Below are 25,025 nucleotides of genomic sequence, written 5' to 3'. Positions count from 1 at the left end.
AACTGTCATCAGTGAGGGAGCCTAATGCCCTGGACCCACCTGGCCCTCAGGCTCCTCAGGCCGCCCAAATGGCAGGAGCTAACGCCCACAGATTGGCCCCATGCAGACCACCACTGCCATTAGTTGGCACAGGCAGGGGTAGAGGAAAGGTTCACTATGGTCCCCAGGCCTGGGCCAGGCCAGTGGGTGACCCTGGCCAGGGCTCTGGAATACAGCGCCCAGTCTGTTCTCTGGGCCCCCAGATCATCCAGCGGCCCAAGATTGGGTGAGCTGGAGGGGCCCCCTAGGGAAAGGCTGGGGTCTGCCTCTTACCTCACTCTCCACCTGGCGACCATCACTCCCCCAACTGTTGGCTGAATCCCCCACTAATGGTAGTTCACCGACAGTTGGTTGCTCTTGGGAGGGGACCACTACAGCACTGGCCAATGGCAGAGCAGGACCACTACCGGTTGCTCACTGACAGGTGCTTGTGGGAGAGGCCCACTGTGGTGTCAACCAATGGCAGAACAGGACTGCTACCTGTTTGGGGGTGCGGGTGTCTGGTGTGAGATGGTAATGGAGCTCAGAGACAGGTGCTAAGGGCTGTGCTCCATGGCTCTGTCACCGTATCAAATGGTTAAATTTTCCATATTTGTTAAATGTGCTGTGGTTACAGAAATACACACTAAAGCACATTCTTAAGATTTACACACTGAGGTATTACTGTGTAAAGAAAGGCACAAGATAGTAGTGCCTCTCAAATAGTAAAGAAAAAATGTTGTCGTTCAGTCGCTAAGTCATATCTGACTCTTTCATGACCCCATGGACTGTAGCCCACCAGGCTCCTCTGTCCGTGGGATTTCAGAGACATAATTCTGCCGTATGTTGTCATTTCCTTCTCCAAGGGATCTTCCCAACCCAGGGATCAAATCCACGTCTCCTGAACTGGCAGGTGGATTCTTTACCACAGAGCCACCAGGGAAGCCCAAGAAAAAAATAAATATGTATATACAGAGAGATAAATTCAGAAAAATGTTAAATTCCCTATATTATTCTTATAACTCTTCTGGAAGTCTGAAATTATTTTAAGTCAATTAGTTTCAGAGGGTATCTTAAAAAAAATAGACCAGTAGTAAGCCAAAACAGTTGTGGGTTTTTCCCCCAGAACAATATCAGTTTAAATCCTTCTTTTCCCTATAGACCATTTCATTTCTATATCCTAAATTGGATTAAGATACAAATACCTGATTTCAACTTGTTTAAAACCTCAAGGACATTTGAAGGAAATTAATGGTACATGTTAAATATCAAAACAAAAAAGGATTTTACATTTTGGCAAGCTTTTGGATTTCAAATTGGTAGCAATTACATTTTTGTGAAACATATCTATAGAAAAAGTTGTATAAAACAAGACCCAGGAGTTCCCTGGTGGTAAAGAATTCCAGGCCTTCATTGCTGAAGCCCTGGTTCAATCCCTGGTCAAGGGAACTGAGATCCTACAAGGCCTGCAGCATAGCCAAAAAAAGGTTGTATAATGTGCAAGGTATACTATGATGTACAAGACTGTTTAATACATTATTTTTAACACATACACACAAAATAGTGAAAATCTAAAATTTCATCACCAGAGGACTAATTATGACATATCCATACTACACTATCCACTATCCATACAAGTTTTTTAGATGAAGTATAAGCATGAAAATATGACATACTATATAACACAATACAAAATGAAAGCCAGAAGTTGCATATATATTTGCATAAAAAATTGGAAGTGTGTTATTGAGTTTACATATGTGACCAGAAACAAAGGTCTGAAAGGATACACCAGAAAGTTACCAGTGTTTGTGATTGCCCTGGGAGAGGGAAAATAGGGGGAAAGGCACTGATATATATTTGAACTTTTTACCTTGAAAGATCATGTACAATTTACAACTTGAAAATGCAAATATTTTGTATTCTTAAAAACAAGACATTAATATACTTTGATGAAATAATTTCACTGAAGAACAAAAAATATAGCTCGTGATATCAGAACTATAACATAACCTTCTTAAGCAGTTATAACGATATAAGATCTATTTTTCTATTCAAGTACTTGGTGCTATATATGTTTTTAAATTTTAATTTAATAAAGCCAACAAATCCCTCTTGGAAATAGGTAAGACATTAACCCTAAATTGAAGAACCCTGCTTACTAAATGAATAGTAATAATTTCTTTTTAAAAATCCACAATGTCTTTAGCAAAGTTTATTCTGAGAATTTCAGTTGATAGCCAAAGTACATCTTGAACTACAATATGTACTTGACAACTCTAAGTGATTTATGATAGTACAGAGACATAATAAACTCGAACTTTGAATTACTGACCATCTGGTTATCCATGCTATGAATAAAGCAGATTATCATCATCAGGCGTCCTTTCACTAATAACATTTTAAGTTAAATGTAATAATAAATAAAGCTAAGGATTCCAGCTTCTAGAATCTATAGGACTACTTTGATTAGTTCATTTGGATGACAAACTCTTTCAGTCACTGTTTACAATGTAGCTTTAAGGTACATTAGTTATTAGACAGAGATAACTCTGAACAGGTTCACTATTACATACTTTGATAAGCAGTGGTTACACTAACGTGTTTGTGGTTTAGGTTCGGATATTCTGTTCATTCTCCTTTGTACATAAGTCCATCTTAGGGGCCCTCAGGGAAACAATTATTTTTTTCATGCCTCTAGAATATTATTAGGAATATCACCTTTATAATTCATTAATATAAATCAATAGGTATGTAGTATAAATCTATTAAAAAGTATTCCATAATTACTCTCAAACTTCCATTAACAGAGGGGACATATAGGAGAATGCTATCAAGGTGCTATTCTAAGCACCTTGATAATGTTTCCTTACTTCTAAGCTAAGCACTTGAGAACAATTATTTGTTTCCTAACCTAGGTGTATCAAAAGAACTGATAATTTTCACTCTTTCAACATTTCAGGAGTTTAACTGAGCCTCAGGAGGCTACTGGAATAAAAAGATTCAGTCTCTTAGGAAGTAACAATTTAACAATTTAAAGGGAAGAAAGGAATACAATTGACTCATCATTAACTTCTAACTTTGAAAAAGAGAAAAGTAGATAAAAGTATTGGAAAATGTTGTTCTCTGACAATTAACATACATACATTGTCCCATCCATTTTCAAAAATCCTTGTTTGGTTTTCTGCAAGCAAAATGTGTGTGTGTGTTCACTCAGTCTTGTTCAACTCTTTGGGACCCCATGGTATGTAGCCAGCCTGCCAGGCTCCTCTGTCCATGGAATTTCCCAAGCAATACTGGAGTGAGTTGTCATTTCCTCCTCAAGGGGAATCTTCCCCACCCAGGGATGGAACTCATCTCCACAGTCTCCTGCAGTGGCAGGCTGATCCTTTACCACTGGGCCACCTGAGAACATGGGGGGAAAAAAGTGCTAGGAGGCAGGGCTCTTGGTTTCCATATTCTCCACACAGTACCTGTATGACCTTAGGTTTGTCACTTAACCACCAGTCTTGGCCTATTATCTCAGCTTAAAATGTCAGTATTATCTTACTAGCCTAAGCCAGAATCATCTTACCAGCACAAACCAAATCGTCGTCAGTGGTTTCCAGGTCAAAGATCCGCATTACTCACATACTCATCTGATTTCCCCAAGTAATCATGGCCTAGGAACCAGTGTGAGTAAGCTAGGTGAATTCCAGTTCCTAAACTGAACTTTTACATTACCAAGAGAATAAAAAGGCCCTGGATTGTGCTTTAAACGCTGTGACTCAAAAAAGGCATTACACAGGCTAAAGATACAGTCTTAAAAAGATGATCAAGAATGACTGTCTTAACAGTGTACCATCCTGGTACAACAGCAGGGTGTATTTTCGACCATGAATCCGAGTTTCAGCATTACTGAAACCACGCCTCCCATAGAAATCCAAGAGCCATCAGAAAAACCTCTCCAAAGGGCGGGGGAGAGAGATAAACGAGGACAAGCTTTCCCAAAACAAAACAGAACCCAAACAAACAAACATTAAAAAACAAAACTGTTTTTTCTTCCCCTCCAGCTATGCAGCTGCACGGAAAAGAGAAGCACTTAGATTAGCATCATCTGCGTTTCATTCCTTTTCTTTTGCAATACTAGCTACCCGCCTATAATAAACAGACCTTGTGCTCAGGGGAGAATTTACTTCCCCATCCAGTAAAAACGAAGTTCCTTATTTTCACTAACAATAAACGCCGTTTCCAATCAACATCCACCCTCCCTGGGGAGACCAGACACTCCTCTCTCGCCATCTCCCACTGCAGGCCTGACACCCTACATCCCAGAAATCGCCCCACTTTTCAAGCCCCTGCTGCACCGGTCGCGAGGCTCTGGGGGGAAGTGAAAGAGATCCAGGGTGCGGCGTGCACACCAACACAGGCGTCCAGCCGGGTCAGTGAGCCCCCGGGTGCCTCCGCCGGCCGGGGTCTCGCGAAGGCGGAAGGGGAGCGGCGAGCCCCGCGCCACCCCCACTTACCCACTTTGTCTTTCCCGTACATGTGCCCGGCCACCTGATGCGAGAGAGGCACGCAGCCGTTGAGGAAGCGGAGCCTGCCGCCCGCCGGCTTCGGAGTGCCCTCGGGGGCGGTCTCGCTCGCCGGTGGGGTCCGCATTTCTGGGGGGCCAGGCGCCTCAAGCCGGAGAGGGGATGGCGGCTCCGTTGCCATAACGGAGAGCTGAGGCGGCAGCAGCCGCGGTAGCAGGGGAAAAAATAGGGCGGAGGGAGAGGGCTCCGTAGGACCCGAGGGTCGCTCAGGCTCGGCCGCGAGGAGGCCCGGGGGTTCCTGCGGCTGGTGCCCGCCGTGGCCCGGGGAGGGGGCCCATGACGCCGCGGAGGCGCAGGCGCTCCCCTGCCCAATTTTCCGCTCGGGGCGGCTCTAGGTTGCCGCTTCTCTGCCGCCGCGGCTGCCGATCCCGGCGCAGCCCTGGAGACAGATCCAAGCACAAGAGCAGCGGCGGCGGCGGCGGCGGCGCCTCGCGCTCCCCGGGGCCTTGACGGCGACGACAGCCCCACCTCCCGCGCCCCCGCCCCCTCCCGCCGTCCTCCAGTCCCCTCAGCTGCCGCGCGCGCGTCAGCGCCGCTCGCACGGCCGCCTCCGCCGCTAGCTTCCTACTGCGCGACTCGCCGCTACTGAGCATGCCCAGAGGCCGCCCGACGGGACCCCCCGAGGCGGGGCGCGCGCTCGGCGCTGCCCGGGCGAGCGGAAGGACCTGGAAGGGGCGAGCACGAGCGGAGCTTTTCTCATCGCCACCCGATGGGCCTTTTGCTGCAGCCCTGGCTGTTACTTCATTCATTCAGTACGCGCTTCAGCGCGTCCCCGGGTTAAAGACGTCTGGTTCTTGCAGTTGTAAGAGGCAGTCAGTCACTCGTTAAAAGCTGGGAGGCAGAAGCGTTGCCCTGGGTAGCTTGGAAGACTACCTTTTACCGCAATCACCTTCCTCCAACTCCCCGCTCCGGAAAGAATTGAACCAGGCAGCCTTCGAAACACCCTTTAATCCTATCCTCCTCACCAAATTGGTGCCGCTAAACAACTTATAACAAGTTATAAACAACTTATTCAAAAAATTTTGAAACCGACACTAATTTCAGACTGTAGAAGATAGGAAATAATCTTAATTTTTTTTTAAAGTGAGTACGTTTTTTAAAAGAAATGAGCAGGCTTTTTTTTTTTTTCCTCTCTCTCTCTCTCTCTCTCCCCCACTGGACCCTTAACGCAAGTTCCAAGATGCTCCATAGATGGAGAATTGTGTCGAAATCAGGGGGGGAAAATGGGGGGAGGGGGGCAATGCACACCGGGAGCGAGGGGGAGATTCTGGGATGGGACACCACAGTTGGTTCCTGTGTTTGGCATTTCAAATGAAAACTGGACCTGGCCTTACAGGTACCAGACTAAGCAAGAAACTTGGGAGTGAAATCTTAGATATCCGAATATGGCAAGGGTTATATCAGCACAAACAATCTGCCCTCATAAATCCGCAAACCTGGGAGAGACATAAAACCTGGCCCGGACTCTATTCCAAAGGTGGGTCCGCTGGGCTCCAGGACCAAGCCCCTCAGGATTGCGCAAACTCAGTTGCTAACCTCTTTCGGTCTCTCCCTCCTCCCTCCTCTGGGGGCTGTCAAAATCCGTACTCAACACTTCCTAAAGGTCCGGGACTCAGCTCCGCGCATGCTCAGTATCAGCCCGGGTGCTTAATACACACGTGCTGACGGCCAGTCGCGGCGCCTGCGCGGTAGCTGCCTGGAGTCAGTGCCCTTAGGACGTACGCCTGTCGCACCTTGACTCCTGCTGTCCGCGAGAGCCGGTTTGTGCTCAGTGTCCTGTGCACACCCTTGCAAGCGTCGGCGCCATGAGTATGACTTCCAGCGTACGAGGTGAAGTGGGGCATGGGAGTGGGTGCGGCTGTCGGCCTGCGCACTGGTTGCAGCTGCTTGGACTGATACTGCTGCCGTGCGTTCCCGCCAGTCCTGTAACCTTGAAATACAAAAGGGCAAAAGCTCCGCGGGCCTGCAGGCTCCCCGGGCCGCATGGGGCAAGGGGGTGAGATCAGGCTACGATCGCGGGGCATAAGTGCCATGGGGGCCATGCAGGTATCTCCCCAGGTGTAGACCTCGTTTCCCCTAGCCAGCTAAACCCTAAATCCTAATGAGCCCGCTACGCTGCTAGCTTTTCTTGTTCTCCCCTGAAACTCCTCTCTGTTAAGTCACAAGACTTGGGGAAAAAGGAAAGGTGAAAACAAAAGCAAAGAAAAAAAAAAAAACCCTTCCCCCGTCTCAAGGTTTAAATCACCGTAGAGCGAAAACGTGGATTTCCTGCAGCTCTCAAGCGAGGCATGACTAATCACATTTTAGTTTTGCACATTTTTTTTTTAAAGAAAGAAACCCAATCCTAGGTCTTCAGTTTTACCAGTTCCCCCCCCCCCTTTTTTTTCAATTATGCCTCTAGCATCTGGCGCTCGGTGGCGGTAGTCCTGGAGCGAGGATTGAAAACGGCTGGTTTCAAGTTTCTCAGCCTTGCTTACCTAGTGCTGGTACCCAGCTTTCTGAAATGTTACTTCAGAGAAGGTCCAATTAAAATTAAGGGACTTTCTAGAAGTCAATTAATATGGAGCTTCACTTTATAGCAACTCTTAGTAGTAGTATAATTGTTAATATAATAATGTATACCCGCTGCGTGATAGAAGTGATCTTTGCCCAGATATAAAACACCACACCTCAAGGTTTGGTTCCCTGTAAAAGTAGTTAGGTAAAAAGATTGTCCAGAAGTTAATTTAAAATAGCCTTATTGATTCATGTAGTGCCAGATTCTATAACAGATCCCTGGTAACTTGTGCCCTAATTTTGTAATAGATTCTATAAATTGGAAAATTCACTTGTAGCCAAAAGTTACCTAACTGAATGAGAGTGATAACGCATGACCTTTTTAAGTTACTAATGCAGTATATAAGAGCTGGTTATTTGCACAACTAATTTTCAAGTTTTGAAAGTTTTTATTTCACCTAAAAGCATAAAGATTGTTGTGAGGACTATGAGGAGGGGCCCAAAGCCTTTGTAAATCACCTCTACGGGTGCCTTCTTCCACAAATACTGTGGTGTGGCAAGGGACAGATCCATTTAGATCTCAAATTCTTTTACTCTGTTTTTAAACCAAACCTGTTCATTGCTATAGATTGAAAATCAGCTTAAATCTTTTGATTTGGGGGAGGATGATCATGTCTTTTCTCAGTTAAGTAAGTGAATTATATATATATGTTTTATAGTTTGTGTATATATTATATTGTTATAAAGGGAATAGGATGGTGTTTGTCACTGGACGGAGGAGCCTTGTGGGCTACAGTCCATGGGGTCACAAAAGAGTCAGACACTACTTAGCAACTAAACCCACCGTAACAACAAAGCACGATATAAATAAACGTTAAATAAAAAATTAAAGGGTGTGTACATGCATGCAGAATTCTTATTTATATTCAGGTAAAAAAATAATGGGTGGGAGACTTCCTTGAGGGTCTGGTGTTTAGGACTCAGGACAGATGGAGTAGCAAATCTCTTAGAGAAAAGCTTCATCTAAATTATTTCATCTGATTGATGATTGTCATTTACAGCTTTATTGCTACTTCTGTTTCAGGTATTCCTTTGGAAAAGGTGTGTGAATTCATTACGTATTCTAATGTATTGTCTATAGGTATAAGATAAAGTCAAGCATTTATCTGCTGATACTTTTTAAGTTGACCTATCTTTATACTTAGAAGCGTCTCTTATAATAGTAAGCTTCTGGGGTGGCTCAGATGGTAAAGAATCCGCCTGCAATGCAGGAGACCTGTGTTTGATCCCAGGGTGGGGAAGATCCCCTAGAAAAGAAAACGGCAACCCACTCCAGTATTCTTGCCTGGAGAATTCCATGGACAAAAGAGCCTGGCAGGCTACAGTCCATGGGGTTGCAAAGAGTCAGACACGACTGAGCAACTGTCACTCACTCACTTCCAATGCAGGGGTCCTGGGATCCGTCCTTGGTCCGGGAACTAAGATCCTGTATGCCACTCGCCTCACCCAAAAATTAAATAAATAAATTACAATAAGAATAATAAAATAAATTTTAAAAAATAATGGTTGCGCTAGAAATAAAATGAATGCAGATCAGGTCAGGACATGAATCTGGTAGAGGCAATGAGGATGAATAATTGGAATTGTAATCCAACAATCCCAGTCAGAGAGATGGCTTTTGGTACCCACTTTTTTTTCCTTACTGATGTATAATTGACATTCTTATACCAAACTTACTTTCTATGTAATGTTTGTGAGTGTGTGTTTGTATGTGTGCTCAGTCATGTCCAATTCTTTGGGACCCCATGGACTATAGCTTGATAGACTTCTCTGTCCATGAAATTTTCCAGGCAAGAATATGGGGGTGGGTTGCCATTTCCTACTCCAGGAGATCTTCCAGACCCAGGGATTGAACCCAAGACTCTTGCATCTCCTGCATTAGCAGGCAGATTCTTTATCACTAGTGCCACCTGAAAAGCCCCTTTTTATAGGACACCAAATATTTATTGCAGTTTTAGAAACTATAAGAAACATCAAGCAGCTTTCACTGCTACAGAGTCCCCATTCTCGAATGACTCTTCCTCATACCCAATAGATGACTTCTAGGAAGTTTACTAAACTTCTTGCTCCTCTGTTATCTCTAAAACTCACTGAATCTGCTCTCATCTTTAATTTAATCCCTTTCCTTCTACTTTACTCTCAAGGTATAAAATAGGTGTTAGGCTATCTGCCTTGTGCTTTGTTATGTAACCCAAACCCTGAGCACTACAATGGAGGTGGTGGTTTAGTTACCAAGTGGTATCTGACTTTTTGGGACCCCATGGACTGTAGCCCTCCAGACTCCTCTGTCCATGGGATTTTCTAGGCAAGAATACTGGAGTGGTTGCCATTTCCTTCTCCAGGAAATTTTTCCAATCTTGCTCTCTTATGTTGCAAGGGGATTTTTTACCCACTGAACCATCAGGGAAGCCACCACCACTACAATGCCTGTAACCAAAACTAATCCTCTGTTATATCGTTGTCTCTTTTATTGAAACTAACTATAATTTTCCATTCCATTTAATCTCAGCATATAAAAATACTGCTTGGGTTCAATAAATTTATCGAGTCATTTAAAGGATTTGTTTTTTATCTGAGAAGGAAGGTGCAGATCATACTGCAAATAAAGGAGATAGCTCCTATAGATTATAAGCAATAAATAATGAAGCTCCTATAGATTATAAGCAATAAATAATGAAGGGACTTGGGAGCTATCGATGAAACGAAATTGACAGAGAATTGATATTTGTTGGAGCTGAGTGAGGAGGGTAAGTGGGAGTTCATTACACTATTTTCTGTGTTGATCTGAAGCATTCTGTAATGAAGTTTTATATTTAATCTCAGGAAGTATTTGAATTCCACACTTTGATACTGAAGGATAAGATAAGGCCAAAGAGAAGTCATTTTTGTGAGAGCAATGTGATAGTAGTATAGACAGATGCAGTAGCAAATTCAAATTAGGAATCTGTTACATCTTTTTATTGAACTAACATTGGACACTGCCTGTACACTTGTCCTGGAAAGAAAAACATTACCAGGCATAGCCTACAGATCTGAGGTAGACCCAAGAAAGGCAGAGATTTAAGCACAGCTCCCCTCCCCCTCTCCTGAGGTGGAGGGTACATTCTGATTCCATGGCAGTTGACACTGGATAGGAGAGGACAGTTTGGGGCCGAAAAGAGGCTAAAGGAAAAGAAGCAGGGTGAGATTTCTGTCGTGGGTTAAAGCAAATGGTTCCCACAGTAAAGAAAAGTTAAGAAACGAGTTATAAATGAGGGTGTGGGATTTGGGAACAAGTTGATGTTTTCTCTATCTGTAATTAATACTAAGAAAACCAAAGAATATATACAAAGAATGTAAGCCAAGGGAAAAGTAAGAAAGGGAAGGATTATTTAGAAATGTATTTTTTTGTATTTTCTATATTGGCATATGTGATAATTGTATAGATAGAAAGCATGGTTAAGCAAAGGAAGCATTTGATCTAACTATAGGACTACTGTGCATTGAGAGAGGCATACAAAAAAGGGAAGTAAGGATAACTAGAAGAGGCAAAAATAAAGCTCAGGATATTTCTGGACCCCAATTTTGAAAGAATGTCTGAAAGGTGCCAACTGAAATCTCTTCAGAAATTAGGTCTTGATAAAATCCCTTGTTTACCCTGAGATTGTGTCTGTTCTTCATAGATGTATACACTGTCAAGAACTAAATGTTAGGGTTTTGCTTATTGCTTTTATCTGTTTACTGTCTTGGGTTTTCAATTCTTTGTCCATTGTAATTGTTGACTTTGGAGTCCATCATCATTCTCGTCTGTCTCCATGTAGTTCCCTTTTCTCTCTGTTCCCTAGAGTTGCCAGTGGCATCCATAGCTTTTTGCCAGAAAGACTGATTCAGGCTGCAGTAATGAAATGATGAAGCAGCAACAGTTTTCTTATTCTGGGAACTTTTATATTTGTCTCTAATGAGGTTAGAGAATTAGAATTTGGGAAGGAGGGAGGGATGGAAGTAGTTTTCTTAAGACCTTATCTGACTCTGATTCTATCAAACTCATTGGAGCAAATGCAAAGCCATTTCCCTAGCACACATATGGTGCCGTGAAATTTATGTACTGTCATAAGTGACCCTCCTTGGGTTAGGGTAACAGAGTACATGTTTTGAGACAAATTAATCCTAGCCAGTTGTAGATGTTTTCAATCTCAGACATTTATATAATATGTAAGCACCATTAAAACATATATGTTAGCAATACTTCATATTTCACCTCCAAAGTAAGTAGTAACTTAAGATCAACAGCATTTAGGGAATTATTTTATTTCAGTCTTTTGGCTGTTTCCCGCTTTTAAGTCTGCCTTAAGGATTCAGCATTCAGAAGACATAATTGAATATATACCTTTGAAGCTCTATGTTAGCCCAGTTTGTGATGGGTAATTAGCTATTCAGAGTGGCTTTCCCTTAGCTAAGTGGATTCCCATACCTCCTGATATTTTGTCTAGGGAATTCCATGATTGAAAAAATGCATCAGAAACGAAGATCTTGAATCAAACTAGAAAGCAGAGCTAGTGTCAGCCCTGCTTGGAGTTGCCACAGAATGATACTATGAAGCAGGTAAAATTCAAGGCAGGGAATTCCCCAGCAATCCAGAGGTTAGGACTCCATGCCTTTATTGCCATGGGCCTGGGTTCAATCCCTGGTCAGGAAACTAAGATCCCATAAGATGCACAGTGGCACCAAAAACAAAAAATCTATATCCTTTATCACTGAGGAAAAAAATAACATTTGTAATAAAGAAATAAATTTTTAAAATATGTTTGATTAATGAAACATAGCATTCAAGACAAATCTATACAAGTCATGTAGCTGAAAATATCTTTCAATGAGGCCAAAGGTTTGAAGCTGTCGAATGACTTATTAACTTTTTGCAGTCATGCAGCACATGGGAAGGGTATAAAGTTAATGTTTGTTCTAGGGGATTATAGCAGAGAGGAATAGAAGGGTTACATTGCCAGAAAAACAAACTAAATTTTTTTGCATACTGTGGTTGAAAACAGGAGCCAAGGAACATGCTAATTAGAAACACTTGATAAAAACTAAATTATTAAACAAGCTAGAAGAGAAGACTAAGATAAAAGGAACTAAGTGTGAGAATGGTTATTTCCTTCCATTAGAGTTTTGTAAGGTACAATTAGATTCAGTGATTCAGTGATTACTCACATTAGTACAATAAGAAATTTGACTCAGTAGTGCAAGTAAGCCATACAGTTAATTATTCATTTTATGTTTTTATTTGGCTTTGGAATGTGTTTTTTGTACTTATCTCTCTAGGGCTTTATTTGATAGTCTGGGAACTTATTTCAAACACTGAGAAGATCTGACTCAGGAAATGCTGGGACGCAGTCCAGTGTGTTTATCCTGACCCCTGTTCAACTTCTTCCTGCAGTCCACTCCATGCTGGGACTAGACAACTCTCCTCTGAGGCTGAGGCTAACCAGACTATGCAGCACCCTCTTCTCTCCACAATTCTCTGGAACTGGGGTAGTTGTTAAGTGCTTGGATTTCCAAAGGATCCTTGAAAAGCTACTTTAAAAAAAGAATAAATAGATGGCCTATTAGTCAAGCAAATAATTGGGCAGGAAAATGTCGTGTTTTTTTAGTTATTGGTTTTTTTTTATATATGACACCGAACCATTTTGTATTGGGGTTTAAAATGTTGTGATAGTTTCAGGTGAATAGTGAAAGGACTCAGCCATACAAACAGTCGTTAAATTTAAAATGAATTTGTGGAGAAGACACATCATTCACTAGTGGATCATGTAAATTTAGAATTTATTAAAGGAGAATCTAACTGTAATTATGTTTTCTATGAAATTAGTATATTCTTGTTCTTATTTTAATGAGACGCTTTGAAATTAAAAAACAAAAAAAAATTTGCGTGACTTGAAGACCAGAATACTGCTGAATATATTCCTTTGAATGTTTAATATTAAGGCTTGGTTTAATTTTGTCCTTTCTTGCTTTTTCTTTGGATAGCATTTCTCTTTGAGGTTATTCCTTTTTAAATGACTATAGGACCTACTATTTAACTGAATCACTTTGTTAACATAATCATCTCCTGATAGTAAGAGGGATAAGAGGTTCTTGTTTGTAATCTGAATTTTTATGGCCTTATTTGTAATCTGGATTTCATTATGTATGAGGTTTTTTTGCCTTTTTTTTAAGCGATAGATATGTGCAGGCTCACTAATTTAACTAACATCACTCAATAGAAAATATACAGTAAGGGCTCAGTAAGGGCTGGGGAAAGTTTTAACAAGGGACTACTACACCAGTGTGTTCTGATCATTTTGTTAACGTTAAAAACCTTTGACTGTTGGGATACTTAATACTCAAAACTTGCATTTCCTGAACGTTCTTGTTAGATTATAAGTATGCGTTTTGGTTTTGATAATTATTCCTGTTTTCCTTCCCTACTCTAGTTGAATGGATCGCAGCTGTTACCATTGCTGCTGGAACAGCTGCAATTGGTTATCTAGCTTACAAAAGATTTTATGTTAAAGATCATCGCAACAAATCTATGGTAAACCCTCACATCCAGAAAGACAACCCCAAGGTAGTACATGCTTTTGACATGGAGGATTTGGGAGATAAAGCCGTGTACTGCCGTTGTTGGAGGTCCAAAAAGGTAAGAGAAACAAGTCCTTTATGTCAATGTCATTTTTAATGTAACATTTCTTTTTAAACTATCTTGTCAAGCTGGCATCATCATGAATTGTTAAGATCTGTTCTTTGGGCTTCCCTGGTGTCTCAATCGGTAAAGAATCCACCTGCAATGTAGGAGACCTGGAGTCGTTGGATCGGGATGATCCCTCGGAGAAGGAAATGGCAACCCATTCCAGTATTCTTGCCTGGAAAGTCCCATGGACTGAGGAGTCTGGTGGGCTGCAGTCCATAGGGTCTCAAGAATCAGACACAACTTAGCAACTACACCACCACCACCACCATCCTTTCTTCTTTTCTTTCTCTTTTTAATAGAATCTCTGTTTTCTCTATTTTCTGTGTACTCTTCAGGAATATATTTACTGAAATGTATAACCACCATGCAATAAAGTTACATCACAGCCTTGTTGAGTTCGGTGAATGTAACCATATTCTTTGCCAAAGAAGAGGGAAAAATCCCTTTGCTTATGTTTAGAATTTCTTCCCCAAGTGTGTCTTAGTGTCCCCTATCCCAGGAAAAGGAGTATGCAGCCTAAATAAAAAGAGAAACAAAAAATTAAAATAATAAATAAATGCAAAGAGAAATAGGTCTTTTTTTTTTTTTTTTCTCCTCTTGGGATTTCAAGCTCCTGGATTCTAGGATAAGTTTTGGAGATATCTAGAAATTCACCTGAAACTATCACAACATTGTTAATCAGCTAGTAGCTCTGTTGGTAAAGAATCCTCTTGCAATGCAAGAGACCTGGATTCGATTCCTGGGTCAGAAAGATCCCCTGGAGAAGGGATAGGCTACCCATTCCAGTATTTCGCTTCTCTTGTGGCTCAGCTGGTAAAGAATCTACCTACAATGCAGGAGACCTGGGTTCAATCCTTGGGTTGGGAAGATCCCCTGGAGAAGGAGGGAAAGGCTACTACCCACTCCAATGTTCTGGCCTGGAGAATTCCATGGAGTCAGACATGACTGAGTCTTTATTTTATACCTCAATAGAAAATAAAAGTTTTTTTTTTAATAAATTAAATGCTAGTTTAAAAAAAGAAATATCAAGAGAAACTATGAGAAAATTGCCCCTGAAGATTTCTTACCTAGTACATATGTACTGACCCTGTATCCTAAGCTTTCTTTAAGCTGCAACTCCTATATTTAAATATCTAACACAAGATTTTTTTGTATCTTTTTTTCTTTTGTGAGAATTGCATTTTATCAAGTTCCATTTGGAAGTATGCCTGTGATACCTGCAGCTTCTAGATAGTGATGACAGCTAGTGATCTAAAGATGGTAAAATGTTCTTCTAAGGTCATCTTGAAAAGCTTCATACATTGAATGACTTTAGAATTTCTGGTATATTTAGAGAAATACGATGACATACTCTGTGTACTGCCACTATTTAGCATTTAAATAAAATAGATTTGATACTATGAGGCCTAAGAACATAGACAATAAAAATGATGTATCTATTTCTGAAAGCATGTTGTGTTAGGGACCTCATCCCACAGTGGAAATCCATTATCACAAATTACATGTTACAGATAAGAAAGAAGTCACATACCAGGTACTGGAAAGCAATCCTACTTACCCCCTTCTCTGGCTGCAGTTGATGTTGTATAATCCAGTGGTGACAGACCACTTAGATTATGTCATTCTGTTTGAAAACTGCTTGATGAACACACGGAATATGAACCAAAAATTGATAGTCCCATTACAACAAATTGTTCCTTCAGAAGGGCACTGTTCATTTGGAGTGTGGGATTGTTTATATGTACTATTGAGGTTGCTAGAAAATAATCCTCAATAATATTCTATAGTCTAGATCTGGGTTCTTTTTTTAATTAATACCTATAATAGGTTTCATTCTCTAGTTGCTCACCAAGATATAAAAAGTAATATCTTTAGAAATTAATAAATTTAGATATTACTAAATTAAGAATTTAGTAATATCTTTAGAAATTTCTTTTTTTTTTAATTTTTATTTTTACTTTATTTTACTTTACAATACTGTATTAGTTTTGCCATACATTGACATGAATCCTAAGTCCAGAGTTGTATTGGTCCTTTAGTCAATGATCTAAAATAGTTCATTTAGTTTCTATTACTAGATACATGCATGAGAACACTTAAAATAGTGAAACAGCAGGTGTCATAGATGTGTATAGTTGGTGCACTATGAGTGCTTTAAATAAAAGAAAGAGCTTGTTACACTGTGGGCTCAAATTTTCTGGAAAGGCATAGTGATATCCATAGGAGTTCAATTGCCCCCTGGGAAGATGAATCAATGAAGACTCTACTCTGATCCTTGTACCTCCTTCCTCAAAAGAATAAGTCCGAATCAAAAATCTTAAGTACCAAGGAAACAGTTCACCTCAGACTGGGACTTGAACCCATGTGCAGGGTCTCGAACACAGCCAGAACCCTGCTTGGGACTGTAGCCCATGTGGTGGGGACTGGAACCCAGCTTTCCATCGATCTTACATGGAGGCTTAAGTTCTAGTGGAAGTTGACTTGTTTGCCACCTTGGACCTTTTTGGTTCTAATCAGTTTATGTCATGTCCTTGGGCTACATCATTCTTTTAAAGATTGTGCCCTGCGACCTTCCCTCCTGTTTCATCTTTGAAAGGAGTTTGCCTGCCAACATGGGGGAGCACCCTGTCAGGGAGTTCAGACATAAAGTTATACTTAAACCAGAGTGCTCACTGTGGGAATGAAGAAAAATGAACAGATATATGAAACATTTTGAAGGAAGGATTAGCCAGTGAAGGAAGGATTAACTGAATGATTTGTGTGGAAGATTGAGGGAGGAAAACTGAAGCTCACTGAAGTGTCTTGCTTAAGATAGGATTGTAGGGTTAGATGAGATGGTGCCATCAATGGAAATAAGAAATTCGGAGTGAACGGCTGATTTTTCAGGACACCAATGAAAATTGCAATATCAAAGAGTGACATTGAGGTAACATTTGAATAGAAACATACAGCAGTCTGAAGTGTGGGACTAAAGTTGAGACATCAGGGTTGGAGATAGTAATCAGCAGAACTGTGAGTCAAGAATAGGAATGCAGCAGATCCTTGGTACAGATAAAAATCAAGGAAGGGCTAAGTAAGAAATCTTTGGAGAATTTTCTGTGTCTTCTAAAAAGGAAAAAAGAGTCAAAAAAGGAGATGAAATGGACACCAGAGTTAAATGAAAACTAAGAATATCGTGGCTTCAGAGTGAAAAAGGGAAAAGTTTCAAAGAAGATTTTGTTATGAACATCAGTGTGTGCAAAAGACAAAGAGGTGAATAGACTGTTAAACTAAGACTGTGGGGTAAAGCAATTAGGCAGTTGACCTTTTGGCAAAATTTGAACAGAATAATTAGAATAGGAGCTGTGTCCAAGTTGGTTACAGTATGAATGTGTAAATATGACACTGCATGGAAAAAAAAAGAAATACGATGACTGCTTGAGTAAAGCCAAGAGTATTTGCTTTGGTTGGGCGTTTGGACTGCAAGGAGATCAAACCAGTTGATCCTAAAGGAAATCAACCCTCAAGATTCATTTGAAAGATGGATGCTGAAACTGAAGCTGCAATACTTTGTCCACCTTATGCAAAGATGCAGCTCATTGGAATTAACCCTGATACTGGGAAAGACTGAAGGCAAAAGGAGAAAGGTGTGGCATAGGATGAGATGGTTAGATAGTATCACCAACTCAATGGACATGAACTTGAGCAAACTCCAGGAGATGGTGAAGGATAGGAGCCTGGCATGCTGCAGTCCATGGGGTCACAAAGAGTCTGACAGGACTAAGCAACTGAACTACAGCAACAAAGGGTCAATAAAGCAAATATGGGCTTTTACAAACTAAGATCTCAAGTATTTCAGGAAAAATCACAAATGGACACAAGCTAATGGTTTAAATGTTTCCATTTTCTCAATGTCTTCTTTCTTTTTAGGCTTGTCTTTTATGTCATTATTAATCCTCTTTGCATCTATGATTTGTCAGTTCTGAATTTTCACTGAAGCTTGGGCACTTTTTAGTCTCACATGAGTGGATTCAGAGATCACTTTGAATGCTTTTCAAATTAGTGGATGTGCTTATTCTCCAGAAGTTTTTGAAAACTCCACACATTCCTGAGGTTCTTTAAGGTTGTCACACAGGTGCCAAGTCATATATTTACATGTCTATGCACAGAAGGCCTATAACTGATAACTTTGATTAGATGCCTATATTGAGTTTATATTCAGTAGTTTTTCTTCATATAAACCAGTTGTTTTTATAATATTAATAATATAACAAAATTTAAGCTCCTATCCAAAAAAAACGTTTCATGTGATATAAACTAATTCAATTTTAATGCATTCTTTTTTTATCGAAGTATAGTCAATTTACAGTATTGTGTAAGTTTCATTGTGTATGTTTGGCTGTGTCCCTTTGCTGTTCACCTGAAACTACCATAACATTGCTTGTTAATTAGCTATACCCCAATACAAAATAAAAAGTTAAAAAAAAATATTGTGTAAGTTTCAGGTGTACAGTGGAGTGATTCAGTTTCAGGTTTTTTTTGGATTATATTCCATTATAGGTTATTACAAGATATTGGATATTATTATATCCAACAATAATAATCCATATTGCTTATCTATTTTTTACATGTGGTAGTTTGTATCTGTTAAATCCTATACTCTTAATTTGTCCATCTCCCCTCTAATTCATTCTTAAGATACAGTAACTAGTAGCCTGTTGTGTGTTTCTAACATTTTGAGTAGTTTTCTCAGACCTAATGAATCAGATCTCTTAGTCATGTTTGGAGAAGGCGATGGCACCCCACTCCAGTACTCTTGCCTAGAAATTCCCATGGATGGAGGAGCCTGGAAGGCTGCAGTCCATGGGGTCGCTAAGAGTCGGACACGACTGATCGACTTCACTTTCACTTTGCACTTTCATGCATTGGAGAAGGAAATGGCAACCCACTCCAGTGTTCTTGCCTGGAGAATCCCAGAGACAGGGGAGCCTGCTGGGCTGCCGTCTATGGGGTCGCACAGAGTTGAACACGACCTAAGTGACTTAGCAGCAGCAACATGGTTCATTCCTCCTCTCTTCCCACCCACACCCCGCCCCCCTAGTGTGGCCTCTGCTCTTCAGAAACTAGCTTGTTTGATAGTATTTCACAAAAGGGCTATCCCTAAGTAAAGTGAGAGAAAAAGGAGCCAATACAAAGGAAATGATTAAAACAACTACAGGGAGAAATCCCATCTGAGACCATGGTGGGTTGAGAGACTGGAAGGAATCAAAAGGACAAGCAATGATTTGAGATTCGCCCTTAACAAGAAATAGTCTTTCGAAACAAGATGAGGGAAGCTTGATATCAAAGGGAACAGTTTTCAGCAGTCTTACTAGATTCCCATCCCCTACACACCTCAGGTAGGTTACATCATTTACTGAGTTATGTGGTGGGCATTGGGTAGGCAGGAGAAAGTTTGAACAAGGACCGAAGGAGAAAGCAGACTTAAGAAATTAGGGGAAAGATGAGCCAGTTCATGTCAGTAGCTCAACTGAAATTGAAATGTAACTGGAGAATCATTTTCTTTCCTTTACAACTTCAGAATTTGAGTTGGGGTTTTTTGTTAGTGGTGAGTTTGTTTTTGTTTTGAGGAGCTGGGCTGTGATTATGGAAAGTCTCCATCCCATTAATGGTTAGAGGTGCGTTGCACTGACTCCCTTTCTTCACAGACACAATATTCTAAATATTGGTTACATTGCTTGCCTAATCCATATGAAGACAGTCTTGTAAAGTCTTAATTTTTTCTTATGTATTTTCCTATTATATCTACTATCTTGTGCTTAACATTGCTAAAGTTAAGTACATAAGAATGATAGAAAATGTCATAGTCTCTCTTATAGTCTCATAGATCTCATTGCTTTTATGTTCTTTCTCAACCAAAGCAAGTTCATTCCTCAGAACAATTTATGGTAATGAGCCAAATGGCCCCAGGCAGCCTCCTTAGAAATTATAATCCAAACTCTAATTAAAAATACAAAGTTTAGAGAAAGAAGATTCAATTTTTTTTTAATTTTTGCAAGTAGAATAGATAATTCAAGGAGTATTTATTTACCTCTATGTTGAATCTCCCTAAAAACAGAAACAGCTTAATTTGGGATGTGAGAACCAACCATTAAGAAGAAACACATTTTGTGTTTTCTTATGAACATCCTACCAAGTCTACTAACTTTCCAAGAGGAGAACAAGGATCTCTAGGGTTTTTTCCCCTAAACATTTATTCCCATCTCTTCTCCACACCCTGTCTTCTCTACTTGTAAAGCTGTTTGGGATTTGTAATTTTCTAATTGGGTTAACAAATGATAGGATGTTTTCTGGACATACAGAGAAGGCAGCCAATTTAATTCTCAAAATTTTTCCCAGGATTTGTTAATAAATAAACAGTGACATCTTAGAACAAATTTAGAATCATCTGTGAGCTAAACGTTTTCTCCTCATCAATTTTCTGATTCTTTTAAGTATTGATACTACATGAACGGAATTAAATATACCTTTTTTTTAAAATTTCAGCTCTTTGCTTGACATTTTTAACACATCTAAAATTTTAAATGAAAGAGGGCTAATAAAATTCATGTTTTCATTATATTATTATTTAATACAAAAACTGATGTACTTCCTAGATTATGCTCAAAAGTATATATCCACCACATGTTTTTTTTCTCCTGCACAGAAAGGTAAAAAATGAAATAAGACACTTTCTGAAAAACACAAATATTGTCAGATAATTTGCCACTTGAATTTTTGTACCAATAATTACCATTCATTAGTTTATAATGTATTTAGAAGTATGAGTTAATTTTAATAAATATATTTCATTAATACATATAGCACATTTTTATGAAATTGCTAATCCTTTCTTGAAATAACTCATTTTGGCTCTTTGTTGTTTGTTGGGAAAAAAAAGTTTAATCTTTTCATCATCTTAAAATAAGAAATCTCTAATGGATAAATATGACCAACCTAGATACCATATTGAAAAGCAAAGACATTACTTTGCCAACAAAGGTCCGTCTAGTCAAGGCTATGGTTTTTCCAGTGGTCATGTATGGATGTGAGAGTTGGACTGTAAAGAAAGCTGAGTGCCGAAGAATTGATGCTTTTGAACTGTGGTGTTGGAGAAGACTCTTGAGAGTCCCTTGGACTGCAAGGAGATCCAACCAGTCCATTCTGAAGGAGATCAGCCCTGGGATTTCTTTGGAAGGAATGATGCTAAAGCTGAAACTCCAGTACTTTGGCCACCTCATGCAAAGAGTTGACTCATTGGAAAAGACTCTGATGCTGGGAGGGATTGAGGGCAGGAGGAGAAGGGGACGACAGAGGATGAGATGGCTGGATGACATCACGGACTAGATGAACATGAGTCTGAGTGAACTCCAGGAGTTGGTGATGAACAGGGAAGCCTGGTATCCTGCGATTCATGGGGTCGCAAAGAGTCAGACATGACTGAGCAACTGAACTGAACTAATGGGTAAATACAGAATGCCTAATCTTCACATGAAGTTTGGGAAATTATTCTGACTAACATTAGGTAATATAGGAAGTACTATTAAAAGATGTATTGGCCTCTGAACAGAATGATTTTGAATCCTGAGTTTACATTTTAAAGGCATGCAGAGGTTTATATACTTAATTAACTTTTATGCTTTTTTTTTTCTTTTTAAGAAATAGCCAGGGTCTACTTAGTCACTCCTTTTTTCTGGAGGAGAAACAAAAGTGAAAGTCACTCAGTCGTGTCTGACTCTGTGACCCCATGGACTGTACAGTCCATGGAATTCTCCAGGCCAGAATACTGCGGTGAGTAGCTATTCCCTTCTCCAGGGAATCTTCCCAACTTAGGGATCAAACCGAGGTCTCCTGCATTGCAGGAGGATTCTTTACCAGCTGAACCACAAGGGAAGCCCTTTGGAGGAGGGGAGGAGTATAATTGATTTACAATGTTGTCTTAGTTTCAGGTGTACAGCAAAGTGAATCAGTTATACATATATGTATATCCACTCTAGTTTCTTTTCCTGTATACATTAACCAAATAGTTAATCTATTTTATATACAGTAGTGTGTATATGTCAATCCCTATTTAAAAAATGGAGTGTTGGTTTTTTTTTTAACAATGCAAACCTTTTTTCTCACTGTAAAATCACCTGTGTTTGTATATTAAATATATGTCACTTTGAAATGCTGTTCTTTGCTTTGGAATACAGTTCCATTTGATTTTTATATGGCCTGTTTTGTCATCCATGCAAGAAAACCCTGAAAGCTTGAGTTCATCTTTTTGCTACAAGGACTTGTTTGTAATATGAATATACTGTGCCACATCTTATTGACAGAAACAATTTAAATTTCATATATATCACATTTGTATTGCTACCCCAGGATAGATTTTACATCTAGAAATTTATAATATGATGATACCTTGAGTTTTTTTCAAGGTACTTTTTAACTAATTTACTGCCTCTCAGAATTATATACAGATAGTAAAATTAAGATTGAACTTCTTTAACATCAACTGAATGTCATTTTAGTCTTTGACACATTTCATCAAGGTTAAAGATTATATACCATCATTGTCTAGTTTCAGGTACTGAAAATTATACTTCCTTGATGGAGTAATAAGGTGATCTTACTCTTCAGATCAACACTCCTAGCACTTTACTCTTCTAAATAGGTTCCTTCAGTGGAAGAGTATACCTTATTCTAGAGTGAAGTTACATTCCAGACAAAAAGAATAAAACAAAGATTCTAGGTATCATCATTTGACATGAAATAAAAGGTAAAATATAGAAGGAAAGAAAATAATTTACTGATAATTATAAAATCCTGAGAAACACCTAAAAACATTGTTGAATTCTTATTTTCATCATTTAACAATAAAGAGGATATACTTGCAAAAAACAAGTGATATACAGGCACACACACACAAATATATATTTATATATATGTGATATATATCAAGAATAGTCAGATATGAAAATATATACTTAATGCCTGTAAAACATATAAAGCAGAAATGTTCATATCAGAAAAATGCATGAGACCTGAGAATGAAGAACAGAAGAGAAATAAAATAGGACTTGGCCAAAAAACTCTCAAGTTTATTTGGAAGAATAAATAGGTACAGGATAAATTGGAAAGTTTTAACAAAGAAGAAATGTGAAGGAAAACCAGCCCTACCTAATACTGAAGCAATTTTAAACAGTCATTATCTCGTAATAGGCTGATGAATAAGATAATGTGGAACCTATAAATAAGCACTTTATATGTAGACTTAGTTTTGATAAAATTTTGAATGAATGTATAACAGTTTGGGAGGCAACCACTTCTAATAATACTGAAGCAACAGATTCTTAAGTGCGGTTCTTAGAACAGCATTTTGCAAGTTGCACTCCACAGAACATGATGATAATGGACATCAAAGAAGTGTTTTTAAATCCAGTCAGCCTGGGAAATTTGAGGTTAAAATTGTATGTGTATCTGTGTGTGTTTTTATTGGAGAATAATTGCTTTACAATATTGTGTTGGTTCTGCCATACATCAACATAAATCAGCCACAGGTATACATATGTCCTTTCCCTCCTGAACCACCCCTCCCAACTCCCACCCCGTGTGTGTGTGTTTTTAATAGTAGTTCCTCTTTAAAATAATAATATATGTTGTTAACCAAGAGAACTGTATATGTTTTTTGTATACGAAATGAAACCAAATCAGAATATTTTGCAGGACTTCTTATTTTGCAGTGAGCTCTGGGGAAGCACCGTGTTAAATATTTAGTTTTGTCCCTTTTCCCCAATGTGAAATCTTGAAAACAAATGGAAATTTATCACATCTCCAGGAGAAAGAAGTCTCCATGATGGATGTTAACAAGGGAAATACTGGCTTATTTGTATGAAAGTAGAGAAATTAAGGATATGAACAAATAAGCAAAATAAAAAGGGTTGGGGTGAAAAATTGCTATAAAGTTGATTAGCAAAAGGATAATGAACAGATTGATTTTGAACAAATTATGAACTTAAACTCTTTCCAGTAGATAGGTCAGGGATACAATTCACTCGAAAGGAAATATGACTAGTACATAAACATAAAAAAGGTTTTTCAATCCATAAGTAGATATCACAAATGGAAATGCAATTAATGATCTGTGTTTTATCCACAAGTCAGTTTGTTTCTGCTCCTTAGTGTGTACACTTTACATATGCTCATTCAGAAAACCATCTCTAAGGTAGCCAAGAAAAATCTACTGAGTTATCATGTTATATATGTGAATTAAGTGACACCCTACTCTGCCAAACATAATACTGATTTTGCAGTTAGACATTTCACATTCTTTCTCTTCCTAGTTCCCACTCTGTGATGGATCTCACACAAAACACAATGAAGAAACTGGAGACAACGTGGGACCTCTGATCATTAAGAAAAAAGACACTTAAATGGACACTTTTGATGCTGCAAACCAACTTGTCATGATGTTTCCTGATTGTTTAATTAGAATGACTACCACTTCCATCTAATTCACCTCCCCTGGGTTCTAGATGTGTGGTAAACTGTAGCTTTCATATTCACGGCATTTGCCTTACATGTGGAACCATTGTGGTGCACATCTGTTGAAACAAAAAAGGAAAAACAAAAAACCAATCTCATGGCCTGTGGGTTATTTTGGTCTTGTAAGGATCTGTTTCTTTACATTTAAAACTGACATTAGAATATAGTTGTATGCCAAAGTTAACGTATTAAATTATTCTCAAAATCATGTATGTGCAGATTGTACTTGTAAGTTTCAAAGAAGAATTAATCACCATTTGATATTACTTAGCCTAGAAAGTAAAATGGGTGTGATTAAAGCTACACTAATCTAATAACAATCTAGGAAAAGCCTATTATGACCTTGGTTTTTTCCTTGATCGTAGTACTGATACTAAGAAAATACAGTTTCTGGGTTTTCAATCAAAATGAATGTTAATTCTGCTTAATTATAAGTGGGCTAGGTCAGTAATAAAGGGACAGTAACTTCTTTGTATTCATCTTCCTGGATATTTCATCAATTCATTAAGGAAACCAATAGTCGAAATTTAGATCAAAGTAATAAGAGATTTTAAGTTGTCATGAAGGATGTCTTAAAATGTTAGGTTCCAGAATTCTCACCAAGGAGTGGCAAGCACTTGAAC

At 39.2% G+C, this 25,025-nt stretch overlaps 2 protein-coding genes across 3 annotated transcripts in view; one reads left to right on the top strand and one right to left on the bottom strand.

Moving 5' to 3' along the window:
- The window catches only part of IPMK (inositol polyphosphate multikinase), a 53,088-nt gene extending 47,903 nt beyond the window's left edge, over positions 1 to 5,185 (bottom strand). The window contains exon 1 of one of the 2 annotated variants that reach the window (XM_069567834.1): positions 4,524 to 5,185. In XM_069567834.1, coding sequence (XP_069423935.1) covers positions 4,524 to 4,713 — 190 coding nt within the window. In that variant the 5' untranslated portion in view covers positions 4,714 to 5,185. The remainder of the gene's footprint in view (positions 1 to 4,523) is intronic. The other variant, XM_069567835.1, reaches the window with a different exon arrangement.
- Positions 5,186 to 6,165: 980 nt separating this feature from the next.
- On the top strand, positions 6,166 to 24,610 carry CISD1 (CDGSH iron sulfur domain 1). Its single transcript, XM_069567833.1, has 3 exons — positions 6,166 to 6,422; positions 13,598 to 13,803; positions 24,201 to 24,610. Exons 1-3 carry the CDS (start codon positions 6,398 to 6,400, stop codon positions 24,288 to 24,290), a joined length of 321 nt encoding a protein of 106 aa, XP_069423934.1. The 5' UTR covers positions 6,166 to 6,397; the 3' UTR covers positions 24,291 to 24,610.
- Positions 24,611 to 25,025: the final 415 nt, after the last annotated feature.

The sequence above is a fragment of the Ovis canadensis genome, chromosome 22 (genome assembly GCF_042477335.2).
Source record: "Ovis canadensis isolate MfBH-ARS-UI-01 breed Bighorn chromosome 22, ARS-UI_OviCan_v2, whole genome shotgun sequence".
Lineage (NCBI taxonomy): Eukaryota > Metazoa > Chordata > Mammalia > Artiodactyla > Bovidae > Ovis > Ovis canadensis.
The sequence above is the reverse complement of the archived record's forward strand: the minus strand, read 5'-3'. Positions and strand labels throughout refer to the sequence as shown.